The sequence below is a fragment of the Salvelinus sp. IW2-2015 genome, linkage group LG1 (genome assembly GCF_002910315.2).
Source record: "Salvelinus sp. IW2-2015 linkage group LG1, ASM291031v2, whole genome shotgun sequence".
NCBI classification, from domain to species: Eukaryota; Metazoa; Chordata; class Actinopteri; order Salmoniformes; family Salmonidae; genus Salvelinus; species Salvelinus sp. IW2-2015.
The window spans coordinates 54,525,687-54,545,360 of record NC_036838.1 but is presented as its reverse complement, the minus strand read 5'-3'; the positions used below and the strand labels follow the sequence as shown (position 1 = coordinate 54,545,360).

The following is a 19,674-nucleotide window of genomic DNA, read 5'->3' as shown; positions in this document are numbered from 1 at the left end:
TGACAGTACATCACCCAATTGTACCATTCATGAAGCCATATTACTCCATCATTAGATATCTACAGTGTAATAGTTGAAGTCTRTGTAGCTCCCAAGCCATTACTTTCAGATACTGTCTTTAAAAAAAAAWGCAGTTTACTTCCATTAGTGGAAGAAAAAAATCTGCCTTCGCTCAATTTGAAATTCTTTCAATAGCAAAAGAAGACCAYCCTTCTAAATCAGCAACAGTGAAGGGCTTCCCCGTCCTGAAAAGGAGAGGAATCTTTTATCATATTGAAATGATTGATTCTATTGAAAAAGCTGGATGTTTTCTACTGAGGGGTAATAAMTGGCTTTTTATTATCTTCAGCAAGTTAGGTGAGGACACAGTCTACTTTTGCTTCCATAACTTTCATAAAAGGGACAGTGTGTGTCTCCTTTAAACAGAATATGCACTGACAGTTTTCCTTGTCACTTTGGTGTCACAGTCAACAGATTGACAATCTTGTCATCCTAGACCTAATCTTTACTATTCTGCCAATGTCCATCCATTTTCAATTCCTTTGAATGCTTTGCCTCCTAACATATAGTTTWAAAAAATTGTTTYCGTGACCCATTCAAGCAATGAAAGACCTGAATGGACTACAATTTCTAAAGTGAATTAATTCCCGACAATGACCATACAAACAGGATGGTAATACACTAAATGGGGAGAGATAGGAAATGGTTTTGGATGTTGGGAGCATTGGCCTTGTGGCATTATGCTTCAGTATGTAATGAATGACGTTTCATTCTCTTCCAATGATTAAAATACAAACAAGAAGAAACATAGAAATTGACCTTGTTTAATTTTAGGTGAGCATTTATTCCAGTGCTAATGATTTGTTTCCTCTTTCTGGTCATCCATCGATCTTTTAACAATGATAATAATAATAATGTGCTGGGTGCTTATTTGTCCTATTTCACARCCGTTGACTCCAATGCTTCCCACACTTGTGTCAACTTGGCTGGGGATGTCCTTTGGGTGGTGGACTATTCTTGATACACACTGGAAACTGTTGAGCATGAAAAACCCAGCAGCGCTGCAGTTCTTGACCCAAACTGTTGCGCCTGGCACCTACTACCATACCCCATTCAAAGGCACTTAAATCTTTTGTCTTACCCATTCACCCTCTTAATGGCACACATACACAATCCATGTCTCAATTTTCTCAAAAATCCTTCTTTAAACCTGTTAACAAGTGACATCAATAAGGGATCATAGTTTTCACCTGGATTCACCTGATCAGTTTGTCATGGAAAAAGCTTAAKGTTTTTAATACTTTTTGTATACTCAGTGTATATTTATCATTTGTTTATGCTGTAGTTTTGTGATTGTTGCATCCTGAATTATAGTCCTAAATAGACTTTGTTCCAGACTGTTGATATTGCTGTAAGGCAGAGTCTTTGACAAAGAACAATGTCTAACTTGTTTGTCTCAGTGGTGTTGTGACAATACTTTTTGCATATTCATGATTGACTTAGCACAGAGGCTCAGGCAATACAGCAAAGTATTATGAATGTTTTTGCATTATGCTAAGCATTATCTCTGTTAGCTATATCATACCTATTGATTGATGCTGTGTCTCGCAATCATTTTGTTTGCTGAAACGGAATCTAATTGTTGCTTTGCTAGGAAAACAAAATAATATAATAAAAAGCGAACAAGGGGTTTACCAGACATAAAACCAATTTCAAAAGTGACCCCTGAGCCGACACTTCACTATTAGAACAAGAGCCGCATTGCGAAACCATAATGGGATTTTAGAACTAAGTGTCACAAGGCGGCATGTCATTATGAAGCAGTTATATAAGCTCATTTGGTGTGCGTGTGTGAGAAAATAGTAGATGCTGTAATACAGAGWGCCAGGCAGGCAGCAGTTGTAGGGACCATTCCCCCAGGATCCATGCTAGGGAAGGGGGCTCAGCAGGAGAAGAGTGGCACACTGTACTTTGGACTTCAAACCACTCACAAATCACCAGTTAGTGATGCTGAGCTTTGCAGCTTTCAGGTGCAAGATAAAGGAGGTGCATACTGTAGTTAGTGTATATATACACACACACACATGCACAGACTAAACATTATCAATAACACAAGTATTGTAAATTATTACACATTACTTGAGCATGTATGTATTTGGCTATACTCTTACACCTGCCTTCTTTTACCTGGATTTAAAGAAGACTGCAGGAGGGGCTCCAGATAATGTATTGTGAACATGAAATATCTCCCTTCCCCTATCTAACATTTTTCCTATTGTGTCCGATATAGTACTGAGGACGCAGTACTGACATATTCATTAGATAATACACAGATACTCGCTCACTGGGAGGGGAGCGATTTTAAAACAATGAAAATCCAGTTTAGGAGAAAGGGACAAGTGTAAAGGATACCTGTGGCCTGCTCTATTAACTCCAACTCCCTAATGTTCCCAGTTATCTAGGCCCTCCCCACAAACAGCCCTGCCCGCCTGGTTTACCTGTTTCCTGACCATGCATTATTCCCTGTGACGAGGAGGTGCTGATGATGTGAAAGTGGGGTTTAGTGGTAATTAGCTAGGAGTTCAAAACTCATTATGGAAGAACAGCAGGTGTTGTACTGGCCTCATCATACTGCCATTGTTTACAGATCGCTCGTTGCGGAAGCTTCCTTAGCCTGGCATCCTTGATCAACCAAACCTAAACTATTCGGTTTCACCAAAATAGCATTTCTCATTAATATACAATATCTCTAGGAACAACAGCTTACGATTTGTCGGATTTAATCTGTCCTTCACTATCAAATAAGCGTTTAAAATACGTTTTTACACAGGGTCTCTCATTTTCCACCTGTAGAAGTGGGAGATCATGTGAGAGATTACTCTCAAGTGACTGCGTGGTCTAGACTGGACTACAATGGTAGCCCACAGGCGGAAAATGGGATTGTTCCTAGAGATATTGAATATGTCTCTGTGGACAGGAAACTTTATTTTGGTGAAACCGAATAGTTTAGGGTTGGTTGATCAAGGACGCTGGGCTACAGAGGCTTCTGCAATGAGCCATCTAAACAAATGTTTTTAAACATTTTTATTTAACCTTTATTTAACTAGGCTCTTTGCGGGACGAAGCAAACTATAGAGCAACCAGAAACACATTTTCAGAGGCTTATTTTAGTGTATGTATGGAAGGGGTAAAGGGTAAAAACAAAAATMTATGTATTCACACACAAGCAGCTTATGAAAATGTGCTGGCAAACCTGCTGGCACCGCTGTTATATTATCTCTGTTATACAACCACCTAGACTATGGAATATAAATGCAACGTGCTGSAAGCTGACAGAGGATTACAGGCACAAACATACCGCTGCAGGTGTTGCTGCCAAAGGATAGCCACAAAATAAGAAGTTCATGAAGCTAATGCCTTTAAGACAAACATTTGGGGAGTGATGTCGAATATAAGGTAATCCAAAACCTATGGAGTAAGGTTTTGACAGACTTGACCCACTTAAAGATCTATAGTGTTATCCATTACAGAGCTGACTATCAAATGTACAGCTAAAATCTAGATGGACATGACAATCATATGTCATCATCCCCGTTGTTTTCTAATTCTAAACTCTTTTGTTATCGATTTTACAGTAGGATACATTTACAGTAGGCTACATTTACTAGAGGTACTGTAGAATCAGTGTAGATGACTTCTGTCATGGAATGGGTTTGTCTCTCTTGTGGAGTGGGTCCGGATCAGCATACACTATGGACTAGTACCACTCTCTTTATGAATGGACAATAGATATACAGTATTAAACAGAAATTATATTAGTATAGTTGCAGGAGATATGAGAACACAGAACAAATGGCCCATGTATTTTTACCAGTTGCATGAGGTGAGGCTGATTTCCAGTTTATCAGCTTCACTGTGCTTTTCAGTCAACGAGTCAGGCAGTATGTATCTCTGGAGCCCTGATCCTGTAGTTATATAGTAATGAGTCCCACTGTGGCCCACACTACACTCATCCTCCTCTTCTCCTTTCCTCTGTGTCTTCATTCCAGGAACTCATTCTCTCCTTCCCGTGCAGATGATTGATTCACGACCTGAAACAGAACTATGCGCTCTTCTCTCTCGCTGCACAGGGTTCGTTATTTCCCCCTCCTGGCTGATTACTATCAGTCTACCAGTCAGATGGAGATATTGCCTGCTCCGCTCCYAACCAACGCAGGCAGGGCTGCTGCTAGAGTTGAAGCACCATGGGTACAGGGAATTTAATTACTGCTTTTGAAAGCTCTTGTAATGAACAGCAAAAAAAACAGACTTCTCTGCCAGAGTGTAGACTGTGTAGATAGCTAATGGCTCTGGCTTTTTGTGAGTTTATTAGAAAGAAAAATAATTCTGGATGCAATCATTCTGGCTCTGAAATGATACTTCAGTCTTCTCTCCTGGCCCAGAGTGCTATTCTGGGAGATGGGCTCCTCTAGACAATGGAGTGTGTTCTTTACGTGGTCTAGTCCAGGGGTAGGCAACTACACTGAACAAAAATATAAACGCAATATGCAACAACTTATACTTCTTAAAAGGAAATTTATATAAATTCATTAGGCCCTAAGCTATGGATTTCACATGACTGGGAATACAGATATGCATCTGTTGGTTACAGATACCTTAAAAAAAAGGTAGGGGCGTGGATCAGAAAACCAGTCAGTATCTGGTGTGCCCACCATTTTCCTCATGCAGCGCGACACATGTCCTTCGCATAGAGTTGATCAGGCTGTTGATTGTGGCATGTGGAGTGTTGTCCCACTCCTCTTCAATGGCTTTTCGAAGTGGCTGGATATTGGCGGGAACTGGAACACACTGTCGATCCAGAGCTTACCAAACATACTCAATGGGTGACATGGTGGTGAGTATGCAGGACATGGAAGAACTGGGACATTTTCAGCTTCCAGGAATTGTGTACAGATACCTAGCTTATGCCTGCCCATACCATAACCCCACCTCCACTAAGGGGCACTCTGTTCACAATGTTGACATCAGCACACCGCTCTCCCACACGACGACATACACGTGGGTTGAGGTTGTGAGGCCGGTTGGGCATACTGCCAAATTCTCTAAAACGGCGTTGGAGGTGGCTAATGGTAGAGAAATGAACATTCAATTCTCTAGCAAAAGCTCTGATGGACCTTCCTATAGTCAGCATGCCAATTGCATGCTCCCTCAACTTGACATCTCTAGTATTGTGGTGAGTGACCGAACTGCACATTTTCGAGTGACCTTTTATTGTCTCCAGCATAAGGGGCACCTGTGTAATGTTCATGCTGTTTAATCAGCTTCTTAAAGGTCCATATACCTGAAAGGTGTGGCTTATCTTGGCAAAGGAGACTTGCTCACAAACAACAATGTAAACAAATTTAAGAGAAATATGCTTTTTGTGCATATGGAACATTTCTGTTATCTTTTATTTCAACTCATGAAACATGGGACCAAAACTTTACACGTTGTGTAAATTTTTTTGTTCAGTGTAGATTCAGCCGCGGGATGATTTTTGTCAGAGTGGATGGTCGGGGGGCTGGATCATACTGTAAGTATAATCATTTGCAAATGACCACAGTTGAGCCAAAACATACCTTGATTACATTGAGACCAGTGATGTAGTGGTAAAAAAAGTGGGTAAACTATCAACTCCAGTGGGCGATTGGGGTAAGACGAACAACCACCGATATAAACCAACACATATTACATTTTTAGAACTGTATTGTTTGATTGCACAGATTATCTTTTTTAGTGAAGGTGTTGCTTTACTCAACAGCCTCTCTGTCTGCTTGCTTTCTCTCTCTCTGTCTCCTCCTGCATTGCAGCCTGCCTCAGCCTCACCACTGTCTGGCTCATCACTACACTCTGTAAAGCTATTTTAAAAATAGATTTTTATATACATGAGAATAATATTAAATTGTCTTTATATTTAAATTGTCTTTACATTTCACTACATTTTAGGTACCATAGGCTGTCCCAACACAATTATATAAAAGTAAATTCTAACAGTGTAAAAGGCCCTTAGTTTACACTAAAATGTTGTATTCTAGACCCATTTGAAGAGAAACAAGTTATACATGTGTTTGATAAGATTACAGATTCTCTCAGGGGAACCCACATTGATCCCTGACCTGAAGTTTGGGAACCACTGTACTACTAACATCCCTCTGCTTCCTTCCTCTCTGCGTCTCCTTTTCCTCCTGCATTGCAACCTGCCTCACCACTGTCTGTCTCAGTACTCTGTAAAGCAAAGTTATTTTGTTATGAGAACTTATAGTAGCCTATCTTTTGCTAAGATTATAGCTAGCTTAATTTCAGTAAACTGCTCCTGCTGAGGTCAGGCGTTGTTTAACGTTAATTTCTAACTTCTAGCCACTTAGCTAGCTATATGTAGCGAGAGCCCTTGGCTTGAACTAACGAGTTAGCTGGCCACCTGACTGAACTATCAGCTACTATTTTTACCAACAGGAGTCGAGGGACGTTTAAAAAATGTATTTATGTCAAGCATCTCACAAACCCACTGTTTGCGGCATCTGTACTTGCCAGCGTTGATGTGGACTGAGGTAGAATGTTTCACGTCTCGGCCTGTGCCGTGGGCGAAGTTTGCCATTGGACAGAGTAGTGAATGCTCTGCTAACAAGGCAAATCCGGGGAGAGCAGGCAAACATAAGGAGCATACCTGAATCATGATTCCACTCGTTCAGATAGGCAGGCGTGATTAGAACTCAGATCAAGAATATTAGCGTTCTGAGGTTTAATCAACATTGGGAACACAATAATAACTGAGTAAACGATAACTAACTAAATAAAAAGGTGAGTAAACGCTATTTCACAAATAAAAAGTTGCGTAAATGGCGTTTATGTGTGTTTACCCTCCACTACAGCCCTGATTGAGATACGATCGCATGTCTCTCTTTTTATTTGTGGGAATACTTGGGAACAGATTTCCTAAATTCAAATAATGTTATGCTTAATTCATAGCGATTTTACAGTCTGTTTTGCAAAAATCTTTGGGGGGTGCCCAAAAGAATCAATCGCAGCCCGGTTTTGGCCCGCGGGCCACCTGTTGCCGACCCCTGGTCTAGTCAGTGGAAAAGCAGGCTTTTGCTCAGCCGTGTTCTAATAAAGCACTTTCTTAAGTTGCTTGTTTATCTCAAATGGCTTAGGGGTCTTCCATTTAGAGAGAGTTATTCCTTCGGGTCCCATGGTTCAGAGCTTTAGACCCAGGTTAACATTTACCTAATGCCCATTAAATCTCTAGCCTGGTCCCAGATGTTTTGTGCTTTTGCCTATTCCATTGTCATTGTCAAGCCATGACAATTCCATAAGGAGTTGGCAAGAGAACAGAAACAGACTGGCACCCAGGCTATTAAATATCTGCAGCGTGTTCCAAGACATTATTTACTGCTAACAATAGGTCACAAACACAGGAGATGTCCTCACATTTCTGATTTGAACCGTAATCAATAGACTCCTCTGCCTGTCTTTTGTCAGTTTAGACATTTACCTGCTTCCCAGCCGTGAGTGAAGGTTCACACTGAGCACAGCAGATGCCTCATACATCATGAATGATCGGTCTGAGTGTTGTCAGAAGAAAATGACTGTACTGTCGTGTTTACCCAATGAGATTTTTTCTCAATTCAATTACTCACCTAGATCTTTGCATTTCGGTTGCTTCCTATACAATGGCTACATGTTGTGGGGCTTTTTGGATGATAAATGTTGAAATTGCTGAAATAACGGACTGTTTTTATTGCATACACTGTACTTGTACCCAGTGGTGGGAAAAGTACTCAATTGTCATACTTGAGTAAAAGTAAAGATACCTTAATAGGAAATGACTCAAGTAAAAGTGAAAGCCACCCAGTAAAATACTACTTGAGTAAAAGTCTAAAAGTATTTGGGTTTTAAATATACTTAAGAATCAAAAGTAAATGGAATTGCTAAAATGTACTTAAGTATRAAAAGTAAAAATATATTATATTAAGCAAACCAAACGGTTTGGGGCACACTGCAACACCCAGACATCATTTACAAACAAAGCATTTGTGTTTAGTGAGTCCTTCAGATCAGAGGCAGTAGGGATGACCAGGGATGTTCTCTTGATAAGTGTGTGAATTGGACCATTTTCCTGTCAAAATGTACTTTTGGGTGTCAGGGAAAATGTATGGAGTAAAAAGTATATTATTTTCTTTAGGAATGTAGTGAAGTAAAAGTTGGCAAATATATAAATTGTTAGGTACAGATACCCCAAAAAYCGACTTAAGTAGTACTTTAAAGTATTTTTACTTCAGTACTTTACACCACTGCTTGTACCTAACAATTATTTTGCTCCTAATACAACAACAAGATTAGAACTGATTGAAATRATGTGCCTTTACAGTAGCTATTACTGCAGCTTTGGTATAATGGCTCATTTACAAAGGCCAAATGCCTTTCCTGTTTATCATTAATTTTCCCATTGTTTCCTCATGTATTCGTGATCCTTCCATTAGGACGTGTTATTTTCCTCTACCACGGAGTGAAACTCACATTGATTTTCCACCAGAGATGAGCCATAATTGTTCTTCTCTTAATAGGGACATGACTGATGACACTCCACTGAGATGGCACCTCAGTCAAATGCACTCTCCTCCTCATCCTCCCACTTTATTTCACTCTGCTTTCTACTGCCAAATCAACAGTGTTGTTCAGCAACCAGACACCCATCCAGAGAGGATCATATTTATGTATTCAGGGAACTGTATGCTCTGTTCAGAAAGAACTAAATCTGTTGCTGCTGCTGGTGGTATGAATTGTCCAAAGCTGAATAGTGTGTACGTGTTGGACCAGGGACATTTATGAACACCAATTCGGTTCCAAAAGTAATTTTTAAAAGGTTGTAAATTGCCATTCTGCCTAATAGCTAAATGAGTTACTTAGAACAGAAAACAGGAAGCTATCCTAAATTCATAAAAATCTCTATTACATTGAGACATTTGCCAGCTTGTCTTTTATTCCATGCATCTTTCCCCCATTGCTTTCCCCACTGCTACATCCTTTTAGAGTAGTCTCTCTGAGATACAGAGAGCAGACCAAGGTGGTAAAGGGCTGTCTGACTCACTATTGAGTGAAAAGAAAGCAGCCTTCCAGATTACTGGAGAGTTCAATCTTTTTGCAGGAGAGTTATCGTGAATAATGTTGAGTCCAAAGTGACGGGCATATATGACGGGCATATTCGATAAACACATTTTGAAAACGATAAGTGCATGATGTTCCTCTGCCTATTTTGTGCATGGATTGAAAGCATTGATTTAAAAACAACAAAAATCTGCAGTTGTTAGTAATGATATGCTACATTCTTTGTCATAGCATTGCATATGCTGTGTACATGCTGTATACTGTATAAGAACAGCAAGGTAATATACAATAGGCTTAGGTCATGGTGCTCTTAAGTTGTTTAGTAGTGAGGTGGAACTTGGTATCTACTGTTGTACAATGTGTACTATTGTAGCAACAATATGCTATGTCTTGGTAACAGGTGGTGTTGGTGTGATCTCCCTGTGTAGCTGAGGAGCTGCCATGCCATTTGGCTGTTTGACACTCGGGGAGAAGAAGGATTACAACAATCCCTCAGAGGTGACTGATAAATATGACCTGGGACAAATTGTCAAATCGTGAGTATTCCTTCACAATGCTTCACAATGACTCTTACATTCTGTAGTCTGGGACTTTAACTAAATAGTAAAAGGATGCTTCTTCCATTCAGTATAGCTTTTAGTGAAATGTTTATTTTGTTTGCTCTTGTGTGTGGTCCTTGTTTAGGGAGGAGTTCTGTGAGATCTTCAGAGCAAAGGACAAGAACACACTCAAAATGTTCACCTGTAAAAAGTTTCTGAAAAAGGATGGGAGGAAAGTGAGAAAAGCTGCCAAGAATGAGATCCTGATCTTGAAGATGTAAGTTACATTCAGTTTGGCTTATGCATTATTTCAGAGCTTTACCCTTGGCATCTGAAATGCAACAGGAATCAAATCAAATTGTATTAGTCACATGCGCCGAATACAACATGTGTAGACCGTACAGTGAAATGCTTACTTACGAGCCCCTAACCAACAAAGCAGTTAAAAAATAAATAATTAGTAAGAATAAGAAATAAAAGTAACAAGTAATTAAAGAGCAGCAGTAAAATAACAATAATAACAATAGACGACACAACAGTGGTAGGCCTGATCATCGACAATGACGAGACAGCCTATAGGGAAGAGGTCAGAGACCTGGCCGGGTGGTGCCAGAATAGCAACCTATCCCTCAACGTAACCAAGACGAAGGAGATGATTGTGGACTACAGGAAAAGGAGGACCGAGCACGCCCCCATTCTCATCGACGGGGCTGTAGTGGAGCATGTTGAGAGCTTCAAGTTCCTTGGTGTCCAATCAACAACAACTAGAATGGTCCAAACACACCAAGACAGTTGTGAAGAGGGCATGACAAAGCCTATTCCCCTCAGGAAACTAAAAAGATTTGGCATGGGTCTGAGATCCTCAAAAGGTTCTACAGCTGCAACATCGAGAGCATCCTGACCGATTGCATCACTGCCTGGTACAGCAATTGCTTGGTCTTCCGACCGAAGGCACTACAGAGGATAGTTTCGTACGGCCCAGTACATCACTGGGGCTAAGCTGCCTTCCATCCAGGACCTCTACACCAGGCGGTGTCAGAGGAAGGCCCTAAAAATTGTCAGACCCCAGCCACCCAGTCATAACAAAAATCCAGAATATCACATTGTATGATTTTTAAGTAATTAATTTGCATTTTATTGCATGACATAAGTATTTGATACATCAGAAAAGCAGAACTTAATATTTGGTACAGAAACCTTTGTTTGCAATTACAGAGATCATCGTTTCCTGTAGTTCTTGACCAGATTTGCACACACTGCAGCAGGGATTTTGGCCCACTCCTCCATACAGATCTTCTCCAGATCCTTCAGGTTTCGGGGCTGTCGCTGGCAATACGGACTTTCAGCTCCCTCCAAAGATTTTCTATTGGGTTCAGGTCTGGAGACTGGCTAGGCCACTCCAGGACCTTGAGATGCTTCTTACGGAGCCACTCCTTAGTTGCCCTGGCGGTGTTTTCGGGTCGTTGTCATGCTAGAAGACCCAGGCACGACCCATCTTCAATGCTCTTACTGAGGGAAGGAGGTTGTTGGCCAAGATCTCGCGATACATGGCCCCACCCATCCTCCCCTCAATACGGTGCAGTCGTCCTGTCCCCTTTCCAGAAAAAGCATCCCCAAAGAATGATGTTTCCACCTCCATGCTTCACGGTTGGGATGGTGTTCTTGGGGTTGTACTCATCCTTCTTCTTCCTCCAAACACGGCGAGTGGAGTTTTAGACAAAAAAAGCTCTGTTTTTTTCTCATCAACCACATGACCTTCTCCCATTCCTCCTCTGGATCATCCAGATGGTCATTGGCAAACTTCAGACGGGCCTGGACATGCGCTGGCTTTGAGCAGGGGGACCTTGCGTGCGCTGCACGATTTTAATCCATACGGCGTAGTGTGTTACTAATGGTTTTTCTTTGAGACTGGTCCCAGCTCTCTTCAGGTCATTGACCAGGTCCTGACGTATAGTTCTGGGCTGATCCTCACCTTCCTCATGATCATTGATGCCCCACGAGGTGAGATCTAGCATGGAGCCCGCGACCGAGGGTGATTGACCGTCATTCTTGAACTTCTTCCATTTTCTAATAATTGCGCCAACAGTTGTTCCTTCTCACCAAGCTGCTTGCCTATTGTCCTGTAGCCCATCCCAGCCTTGTGCAGGTCTACAATTTTATCCCTGATGTCCTTACACAGCTCTCTGGTCTTGGCCATTGTGGAGAGGTTGGAGTCTGTTTGATTGAGTGTGTGACAGGTGTCTTTTATACAGGTAACGAGTTCAAACAGGTGCAGTTAATACAGGTAATGAGTGGAGAACAGGAAGGGCTTCTTAAAGAAAAACTAACAGGTCTGTGAGAGCCGGAATTCTTACTGGTTGATAGGTGATCAAATACTTATGTCATGCAATAAAATGCTAATTGATTACTTAAAAATCATACAATGAGATTTTCTGGATTTTTGTTTTAGATTCCGTCTCTCACAGTTGAAGTGTACCTATGATAAAAATTACAGACCTCTACATGCTTTGTAAGTAGGAAAACCTGCAATATCGGCAGTGTATCAAATACTTGTTCTCCCCACTGTAGGTGTTCCTTTTGTCCAGGTGGGAAAGGGCAGTGTGGAGTGCAATAGAGATTGCAGCATCTGTTGATCTGTTAGGGCGGTATGCAAATTGGAGTGGGTCTAGGGTTTCTGGGATAATGATGTTGATGTGAGCCATGACCAGCCTTTCAAAGCACTTCATTGCTATAGACGTGAGTGCTACGGGTCGGTAGTCATTTAGGCAGGTTACCTTAGTGTTCTTGGGCACAGGGACTATTGTGGTCTGCTTAAAACATGTTGGTATTACAGACTCGGACAGGGAGAGGTTGAAAATGTCAGTGAAGACACTTGCCAGTTGGTCAGTCAATGCTCGCAGTACACGTCCTGGTAATCCATCTGGCCCTGCGGCCTTGTGAATGTTMACCTGTTTAAAGGTCTTAATCACATCGACTGCGTAGAGCGTGATCACACAGTCATCCGGAACAGCTGGTGCTCTCATGCGTGTTTCAGTGTTATTTGCCTCGAAGCGAGCATAGAAGTAGTTTAGCTCGTCTAGTAGGCTCGTGTCACTGGGCAGCTCTCGGCTGTGCTTCCCTTTGTAGTCTGTAATGGTTTGCAAGCCCTGCCACATCCAACCCGCATAGCGGGACCAAAGATTGCCCGTTTGCTAGCAGAATGGAAGGAATACAAAATGCATTAATCATTTTGTGTTAAAATTTCACATTTATGCAATTGAAATGGAAAAAACACCATAGAGGTAGTTAACAGAAATGACTTAATAACTGTTACTAATTACTGAAGTTACACATACTGTTCCCATAACATCCCCATTACGTTCCCATAACACCACTCCTGTTCAGATTGAATTCTCCATTAGCCTTTAACAATGGAAAGTTCTTCGACTACCATAAACTCTGAAGCAAGCAAAGGAAATGTACCTTTTCTAGTTACAGTAACGCAATATCTCTTTAGCAGTCTAGTCTGAAATAAGCATGGAGTAGGATCTGTAATGAGAGCCACAGACCCCAATCTGTAATTGAAAAAAATATATATTCAAATGTAATTAAAATACTTAGGTGATTAAATTAATTTAGACATTAACTTACATTTTTGAATAGAATATGCCAATCAAAATTCCTTGAAAGACCAAATAAAATGTCTTATTAGCACACATTAGTTTACTGCTGTAAGGAGACCGATCTCTAGATTTAATTAATTCATCCAAATTTCACAGGAATTGAAAATGGTCCACTTTCCATACAGATCAAAATATCATCAAGTCACTCATACAATATCACAAGTAATGTCCATTTTTGTCTATACTGATTTTATTCAATGCATGAGTAGGCATTTCATAATCTGAATTTAACTTGAATGGGAAAAGGTCCAATTCTCTAATGGTTATTAAATCATTAAACTACTAATAAATTTGATCAAATGTTATGTCTTAATGATACCTAGTTAATCTTGGTTTAAAATTGCTCATTATATGACTTTGTTTTTCTCTGTTTACACCTGTGTCTCCCTCCCTCTTTCACAGGGTTAAACATCATAACATCCTCCAGCTGGTTGATGTCTTTGAAACTAGGAAGGAGTACTTCCTCTTCCTGGAGCTGTGAGTGTTATTGGAGGTTATTGAGTGACATTGGTTAGGGCTTTTTATTTGTTCTCTTGAAGTCATCATGGTTCCGTTCCAATGATTACACCATTAGGGAGTGTACCTATGTCCTGCAGACTTGCCAATGCATACTTCCCTTTCTCAACCCCTGTGTGAAATGTCTATTTTACATATTCTCCTGGAGAATCTCATTTTAGTAAACTCATCTGAGAGTTGAATTTTGCAAGAGGCCAATTTAGAAATATGACACATGACAGTGGTTTTCTCTGGATGTTGTTATCTGCAGAGCTACAGGCAGAGAGGTCTTTGACTGGATCTTAGACCAAGGCTACTACTCAGAGAGGGACACCAGCAACGTTGTCAGACAGGTGTTGGAAGCCGTGGCCTATCTGCACTCCCAGAGAATCGTCCACAGGAACCTCAAGGTATACTGCACACTCYGCACACTGCCCCCATCTGGTGTTTCATAGAGGTTATTACACCATAGGCCACTCACTCGGGTGACAGCATTAGAAATAAGAAATGTAGCTACTTTGCCCTCTGCATTAAAAGAACATGAATTATATGGCACCCTGAGTAATTGTCCAACCTGCCAATTATGTATATTTTTGTCATTCTTTCTGCATACCAAAAAGATCTATTCAGAAGTACACTTTGTTTTGTCTCACACAGCTGGAGAACTTGGTGTACTTCAATCGCCTGAAGCACTCCAAAATAGTGATCAGTGACTTCCACCTGGCCAAGCTGGAGAACGGACTCATCAAGGACCCCTGTGGAACGCCAGAGTACCTTGGTGAGTTGTTAGGGAAGGGGGCAGATCATAGACGTATGGGGGCAAATGGGTTTGACATGACAGTAATGGTGTTTGGACAACTTTAGAGCTATATACTATGTTGCTACCTCCTGAGCATTCCAATTTTCTATTCATGAATATTGGATTGTGTGTGTCTTACTGCAGCTCCTGAGGTGGTGGGACGTCAGAGGTATGGAAGGCCAGTGGACTGCTGGGCCATCGGGGTCATTGTGTATATTCTGTGAGTGTTCTCTATCACCTCAGTTCACTAGAGTTTACAGTGTCTTGCCCATACAGTACTCATGTTATCGTCCATCTCAGGTGYCTATCAACTCTGTCTTGTTTTCTCTTTCTCCAGCCTGTCTGGAAACCCCCCTTTCTATGACGAAATGGAAGATGACGACTATGATAATCACGACAAGAATCTTTTCCGCAAGATTCTGTCAGGAGACTATGAGTTTGACTCACCGTACTGGGATGATATCTCTGACTCAGGTATAAAACACTATAATTCGAGATCAAATCAAAATGCAGTACTACGTAGCACATTTAGGAACCAGTAGATGGGAAAAGGAAGGTTTTTAGGCGTGTCTACTTCTGTTGCACCAGAAGAAAGAGAAGATGTATACAAATACCTCGACTAACCTGTACCCCCGCACAGTGACTCGATACCGGTACCCTCTGTATATAGCCTCGTTATTGTTACTCTTTTATTTTTTTACTTTAGTTTATTTAGTAAATATTTTTCTTAACTCCATTGTTAGTTAAGGTCTTGTAAGTAAGCATATCACAGTAAGTTCTACACTTGTTGTATTCAGCGCATGTGACAAATAACATTTTATTAAATGTTTTTATTTGTTGTACAGCAAAAAGCCTGGTGGCAAGTCTGATGGAAGTGGAGCAGGATCAAAGACTGACTGCACAGGAGGCCATCAACCATGAATGGTATGGATCGATCCAAGATTAAAATACATAACAATTTTTGTCTTAAGTGTACAGTGTGTGTATGTGTTTTGATTGGTTTTCTGTTTACCTGTCCCTTGTTTCAGGATTTCTGGGAATGCAGCGTCCGATAAGAACATCAGGGATGGAGTGTGTGGGCAAATTGAAAAGAACTTTGCCAAAGCCAAGTGGAAGGTATTCTTCCTTTCTGTCAAACAAACATTTTTTGGTACATTTTACAATCATTGTTTAACTTGGCTGCCCTGCATAATGTATGAATGTTGTACATATGAAGTTCTATTCATTCACTGCACAGATTCTTCACTTAGATGATAGCGTTCTAAAAATATCTTTCTATGGTCTTGTTCTTCCACAGAAAGCTGTACGGGTCACAACAATGATGAAGATGCTTCGAGCTCCAGAACAGAGGGACTCAGGGGCCTCCAGCCCGGTTCCAGGGGGCTCTACATGCCCTGTCACCTCCAGCAACACTCCAGTACACTCAGCTGATGCTCCTGAGGGCACCCCTGTCAGCACAGGGGCCACGGTCACCCTCCAGGTCCCTGACTCACAGAATTCACACGCCATCATCACTCCTGATGAGCAAGAGGCAGATCCCCTGCAACGGTGTAACGGGGACGCCGCAGTGCCCCTCCAAACACCCCCACAAACACAGMACGATCAGAATGGCTAGACAGAGCAGCACCAGTACAACCCCACCACACACACCCTGTTAATAACACTCCGCCCCACACTCCCCCTTGCAGCATTAGTGCAGCAACATCTCACTCGGTCTGTTATATCTGTGATTGTTTGAGATGGTCTGTCTATCTTAAGCATTGTTTTCTCTCACTATTTTCCCCTCCAGTTTTAAGGATACTCATCCTTTTGAAAATGGTTCAAAGTGTGTGAGGAATACTAATTGTTTTGAGCAGGTCTAGGAAATGTCTCGGTCTCAAACTTTCTCTTCAATTAATTACTTTTAATTTCATGGAAATCTCAATTCTAGAAATGTATCTGTCTGAATCTGAATCACGCCTTTAGTGCAGTTCTTAGACACCTACAGTACATGTTTGTAATGTCCTGCCTCCTTGGTTCCATCTCTTAGAGAGGCCATTTCTAAATCTGTTTGCTACTGTACCCTAGTCGATATGTTAGTGAGAAATGATCCTCAAAGCAACTAATAACTGCATATATTGTCTTCATACTCCAGTTTATGAAAAGACGAAAGAAACCTGTGAGAAAGTCTGTCTGGTTGATTCATGGTCCCAATAAAATAATGTACAGGCCTTTATTAAGATTTTGCYAATAGTAGCTCATTTTGTATGTAATTAGTTTAAGGTAGTGTCAAGCCTGTTACACGGTGTGGTATCTATGTTTTAAGCATCTTTTAGCTGAGCTGAAGGGTTGCCAAAGTATTATGTAAATCTATGAATTGAGAAATATTGGTAATGCTGTATAAAACAGACTTTTTTGAATTACTTTAATTGTGACTGATCAGTATGAGTTTTTTCCCCCATATGCCATAACCAGCTAATTTAACCGTACTGCTTTTCATGATGACATTCGTCATTGTTTAAAAAATTGGTTCCTATGGAGGTATGGGACAGTAGAAAATATTTGTCATTTGCAGATTATACACTTGACACATTATTGTTTTTTCCTCTTTTCCCATGAATACCTGTAAAGCTGAAAAATATATTCTTAATTCACTTATTCATATCATGGGAGCCACCACACAAGTATGTGACAAAACAAAGCAATGATTTTATCAAGCCTCACACATTTAAAAGTATGCTACAAGATTAATGTATGCTATTATAAGTATGCTATTATTATGTATTTATTTAGCGACTACATTTTCTTGTATTTTCAGTAACGTCCCTCATATTTTGTTTCTGTATTCCTTGACTGAAATCTATAATAAAATGAATGGTGATTCACAAGTTATATTTTTGATGCACAATGTATACCAACATATCATCCTCATTTCATTCCATCAAATCCTGCATCGGGGATGCTGAAATTACACACACAAAAAGTGAATTCTAGCTAGCTAGCAAGCGAGTTATGTGATTGTCTTTACTGGATGCACTGAGAAAGTTGACTAACGTTTGATATACTTAATTTTGAGACTTATAACTAAGTTAATATATAACATAAGTTATATGATATATCAAATTGTATTAGTCACATGCGGCGAATACAACTGGTGTAGACCTTACAGTGAAATGCTTACTTACGAGCCCCTAACCAATTTAAGCCGTTTTCCATGTGTTAATATAATCATATTCATCTGTGGTGTTTTGTTGTTACATTAGCTATCTAAGGTAACAGGTTGAGGTTTGTCACAAAACATGATATGCTAAGGCTGGTGGGTTAGCCTGGCTGTAAATTGCCAAGTTGCTGGTAACAACGACGAGTCTGTTTTTTAGTTTCCATTTACTCGTAMAATTAGATATTTTTCTGGCCTCCTGCTCCACTTCATCCAAGTGCCCCATTCTCCACAGGGTAAAATAGTTTTGGTTGGCTAGCTATCTAGATTGTTACAGAAACTTGCGAGCAGAGATGGAAATAAGCTAGCCTAAGGCTACTATTCTGACTGGGCTATTAGAAAAAGTGCAAAARTAGCCTGCCAGGCCAGTGAAATTGTATATTTTTAAACATCCCATGGCACAGATTTTCAACCTGAATGTTACCGGCCTCGTAGAAATTGCTGTCTCCAAAAGCCCACCTGGCAAGTGCGCAAAACCCTTAAATTTCATCCTTGCTTGCAAGCATCCGATTAGTATGAAAGGAACAGCAACTAATGTCAAATGGCGCCAAATAACATTACCTACGCTGCTCTCGCTCGAGAGCTTGCGTCGTTCGAACACCTTTGCCGAGCGAYTTTATCAAAGAAAAGTTAACATTTCTTGAGTTTATCTAGCGCATCGTTTTTTGAGTAAAGTTGATTTAAGCTGTTTTCCAGCGCACTGATATATTTATCAATTCTAGCATTTATGTTTATGGTTTTGACCAATAATTTATATATACACTAGATGACTGATGGGAGCGCAGTTTTGAAGCCACCCATAGAGATAGATGGAGGACGTATCTCTATCTGTGCCATTATAGCGTCTGTAACAGCCTCAATGGCGCTGTCCATGCTATCTCCATTTTGAATGAATAAATGTTCTTCTTCATGATTAGCTGATCCCTCCTGAGGCCCCAGTTGGACAGCAGGGTCACCAGGAGGGTTCAGCCAATGAAGTAGGAAGTCCCACCCAGTTGACTACATTAAAATGGTGGAAACCATCAATGGCTCTGTCCATGCTGGAAGGGCCCTTTGGCCACTAGAGGCCTCTATCATTCTCTATTAAGCAACAGCACCTCCATCTTGGTACTCCATTGTAAAAAAAAATATTTTGGAAGCTGTAGAAAATAATTTATTAATGTATACAATTATTTTTTCCTCATGTATTCTATTGCAGACACATTAATACATACTTTTACATTATATTATGTGAACTAAAAATACAAATTTAAGTATAAAAAAGATCTAAAAACATTTTTAGAAATGTTACTGTCCCACTACAAATGGAGGACTGCTTCTTGGTTCTGACTAGAGGGAGTACAGCTACAACCAGAACTGACTTTTTCATAGCAGGTTAGGAGAATTTATGCAGCAGGTTAGGTTAATTATTGTGGCAGGTTAGGAGACTTAGGTTAAGGGTAGGAAAAGGATCAGGAATGTTGTTATATAAATTCAACAAAAGACAATAATAAGTTAATTTGACAAAGGACAAATCAGTTGAAATCGCACTGTGGATGTATTTGATTCTATAACTGCATTGGGGGCATACATATATTTCACTGTACAGCCTTACCTATGGACTGTGGATCAATGAAATGGTATATCAGCCTATTCAGTGACACCCACAGAACACAACTTTGAAGAGTTTACACACATATTAGCATCGTAGCTCTTACTGTAGGACTTTGACTGTGGGAAATCACCTCAATATTCAGCCTATTGACTGGTGAGCTAATGTTGCTCATTTCACAGTAGTGTCATTTCACAGTGGTGTCAAAGTCCTGCAATAACAGTTATGACCTTAATATTTGTGTAAGC

The 19,674-nt window shown here is 40.5% G+C and overlaps 1 protein-coding gene across 1 annotated transcript in view; it reads left to right on the top strand.

The window, feature by feature from the left end:
* The window catches only part of LOC111970266 (caM kinase-like vesicle-associated protein), a 42,208-nt gene extending 24,716 nt beyond the window's left edge, over positions 1 to 17,492 (top strand). Inside the window, exons 2-11 of the mRNA XM_023996919.1 lie at positions 9,545 to 9,680; positions 9,829 to 9,960; positions 13,748 to 13,822; positions 14,112 to 14,250; positions 14,498 to 14,618; positions 14,784 to 14,859; positions 14,977 to 15,113; positions 15,485 to 15,563; positions 15,668 to 15,755; positions 15,937 to 17,492. Coding sequence (XP_023852687.1) covers positions 9,586 to 9,680; positions 9,829 to 9,960; positions 13,748 to 13,822; positions 14,112 to 14,250; positions 14,498 to 14,618; positions 14,784 to 14,859; positions 14,977 to 15,113; positions 15,485 to 15,563; positions 15,668 to 15,755; positions 15,937 to 16,254 — 1,260 coding nt within the window. The 5' untranslated portion in view covers positions 9,545 to 9,585 and the 3' untranslated portion in view covers positions 16,255 to 17,492. The remainder of the gene's footprint in view (positions 1 to 9,544; positions 9,681 to 9,828; positions 9,961 to 13,747; positions 13,823 to 14,111; positions 14,251 to 14,497; positions 14,619 to 14,783; positions 14,860 to 14,976; positions 15,114 to 15,484; positions 15,564 to 15,667; positions 15,756 to 15,936) is intronic.
* The last annotated feature ends 2,182 nt before the right edge of the window (positions 17,493 to 19,674 follow it).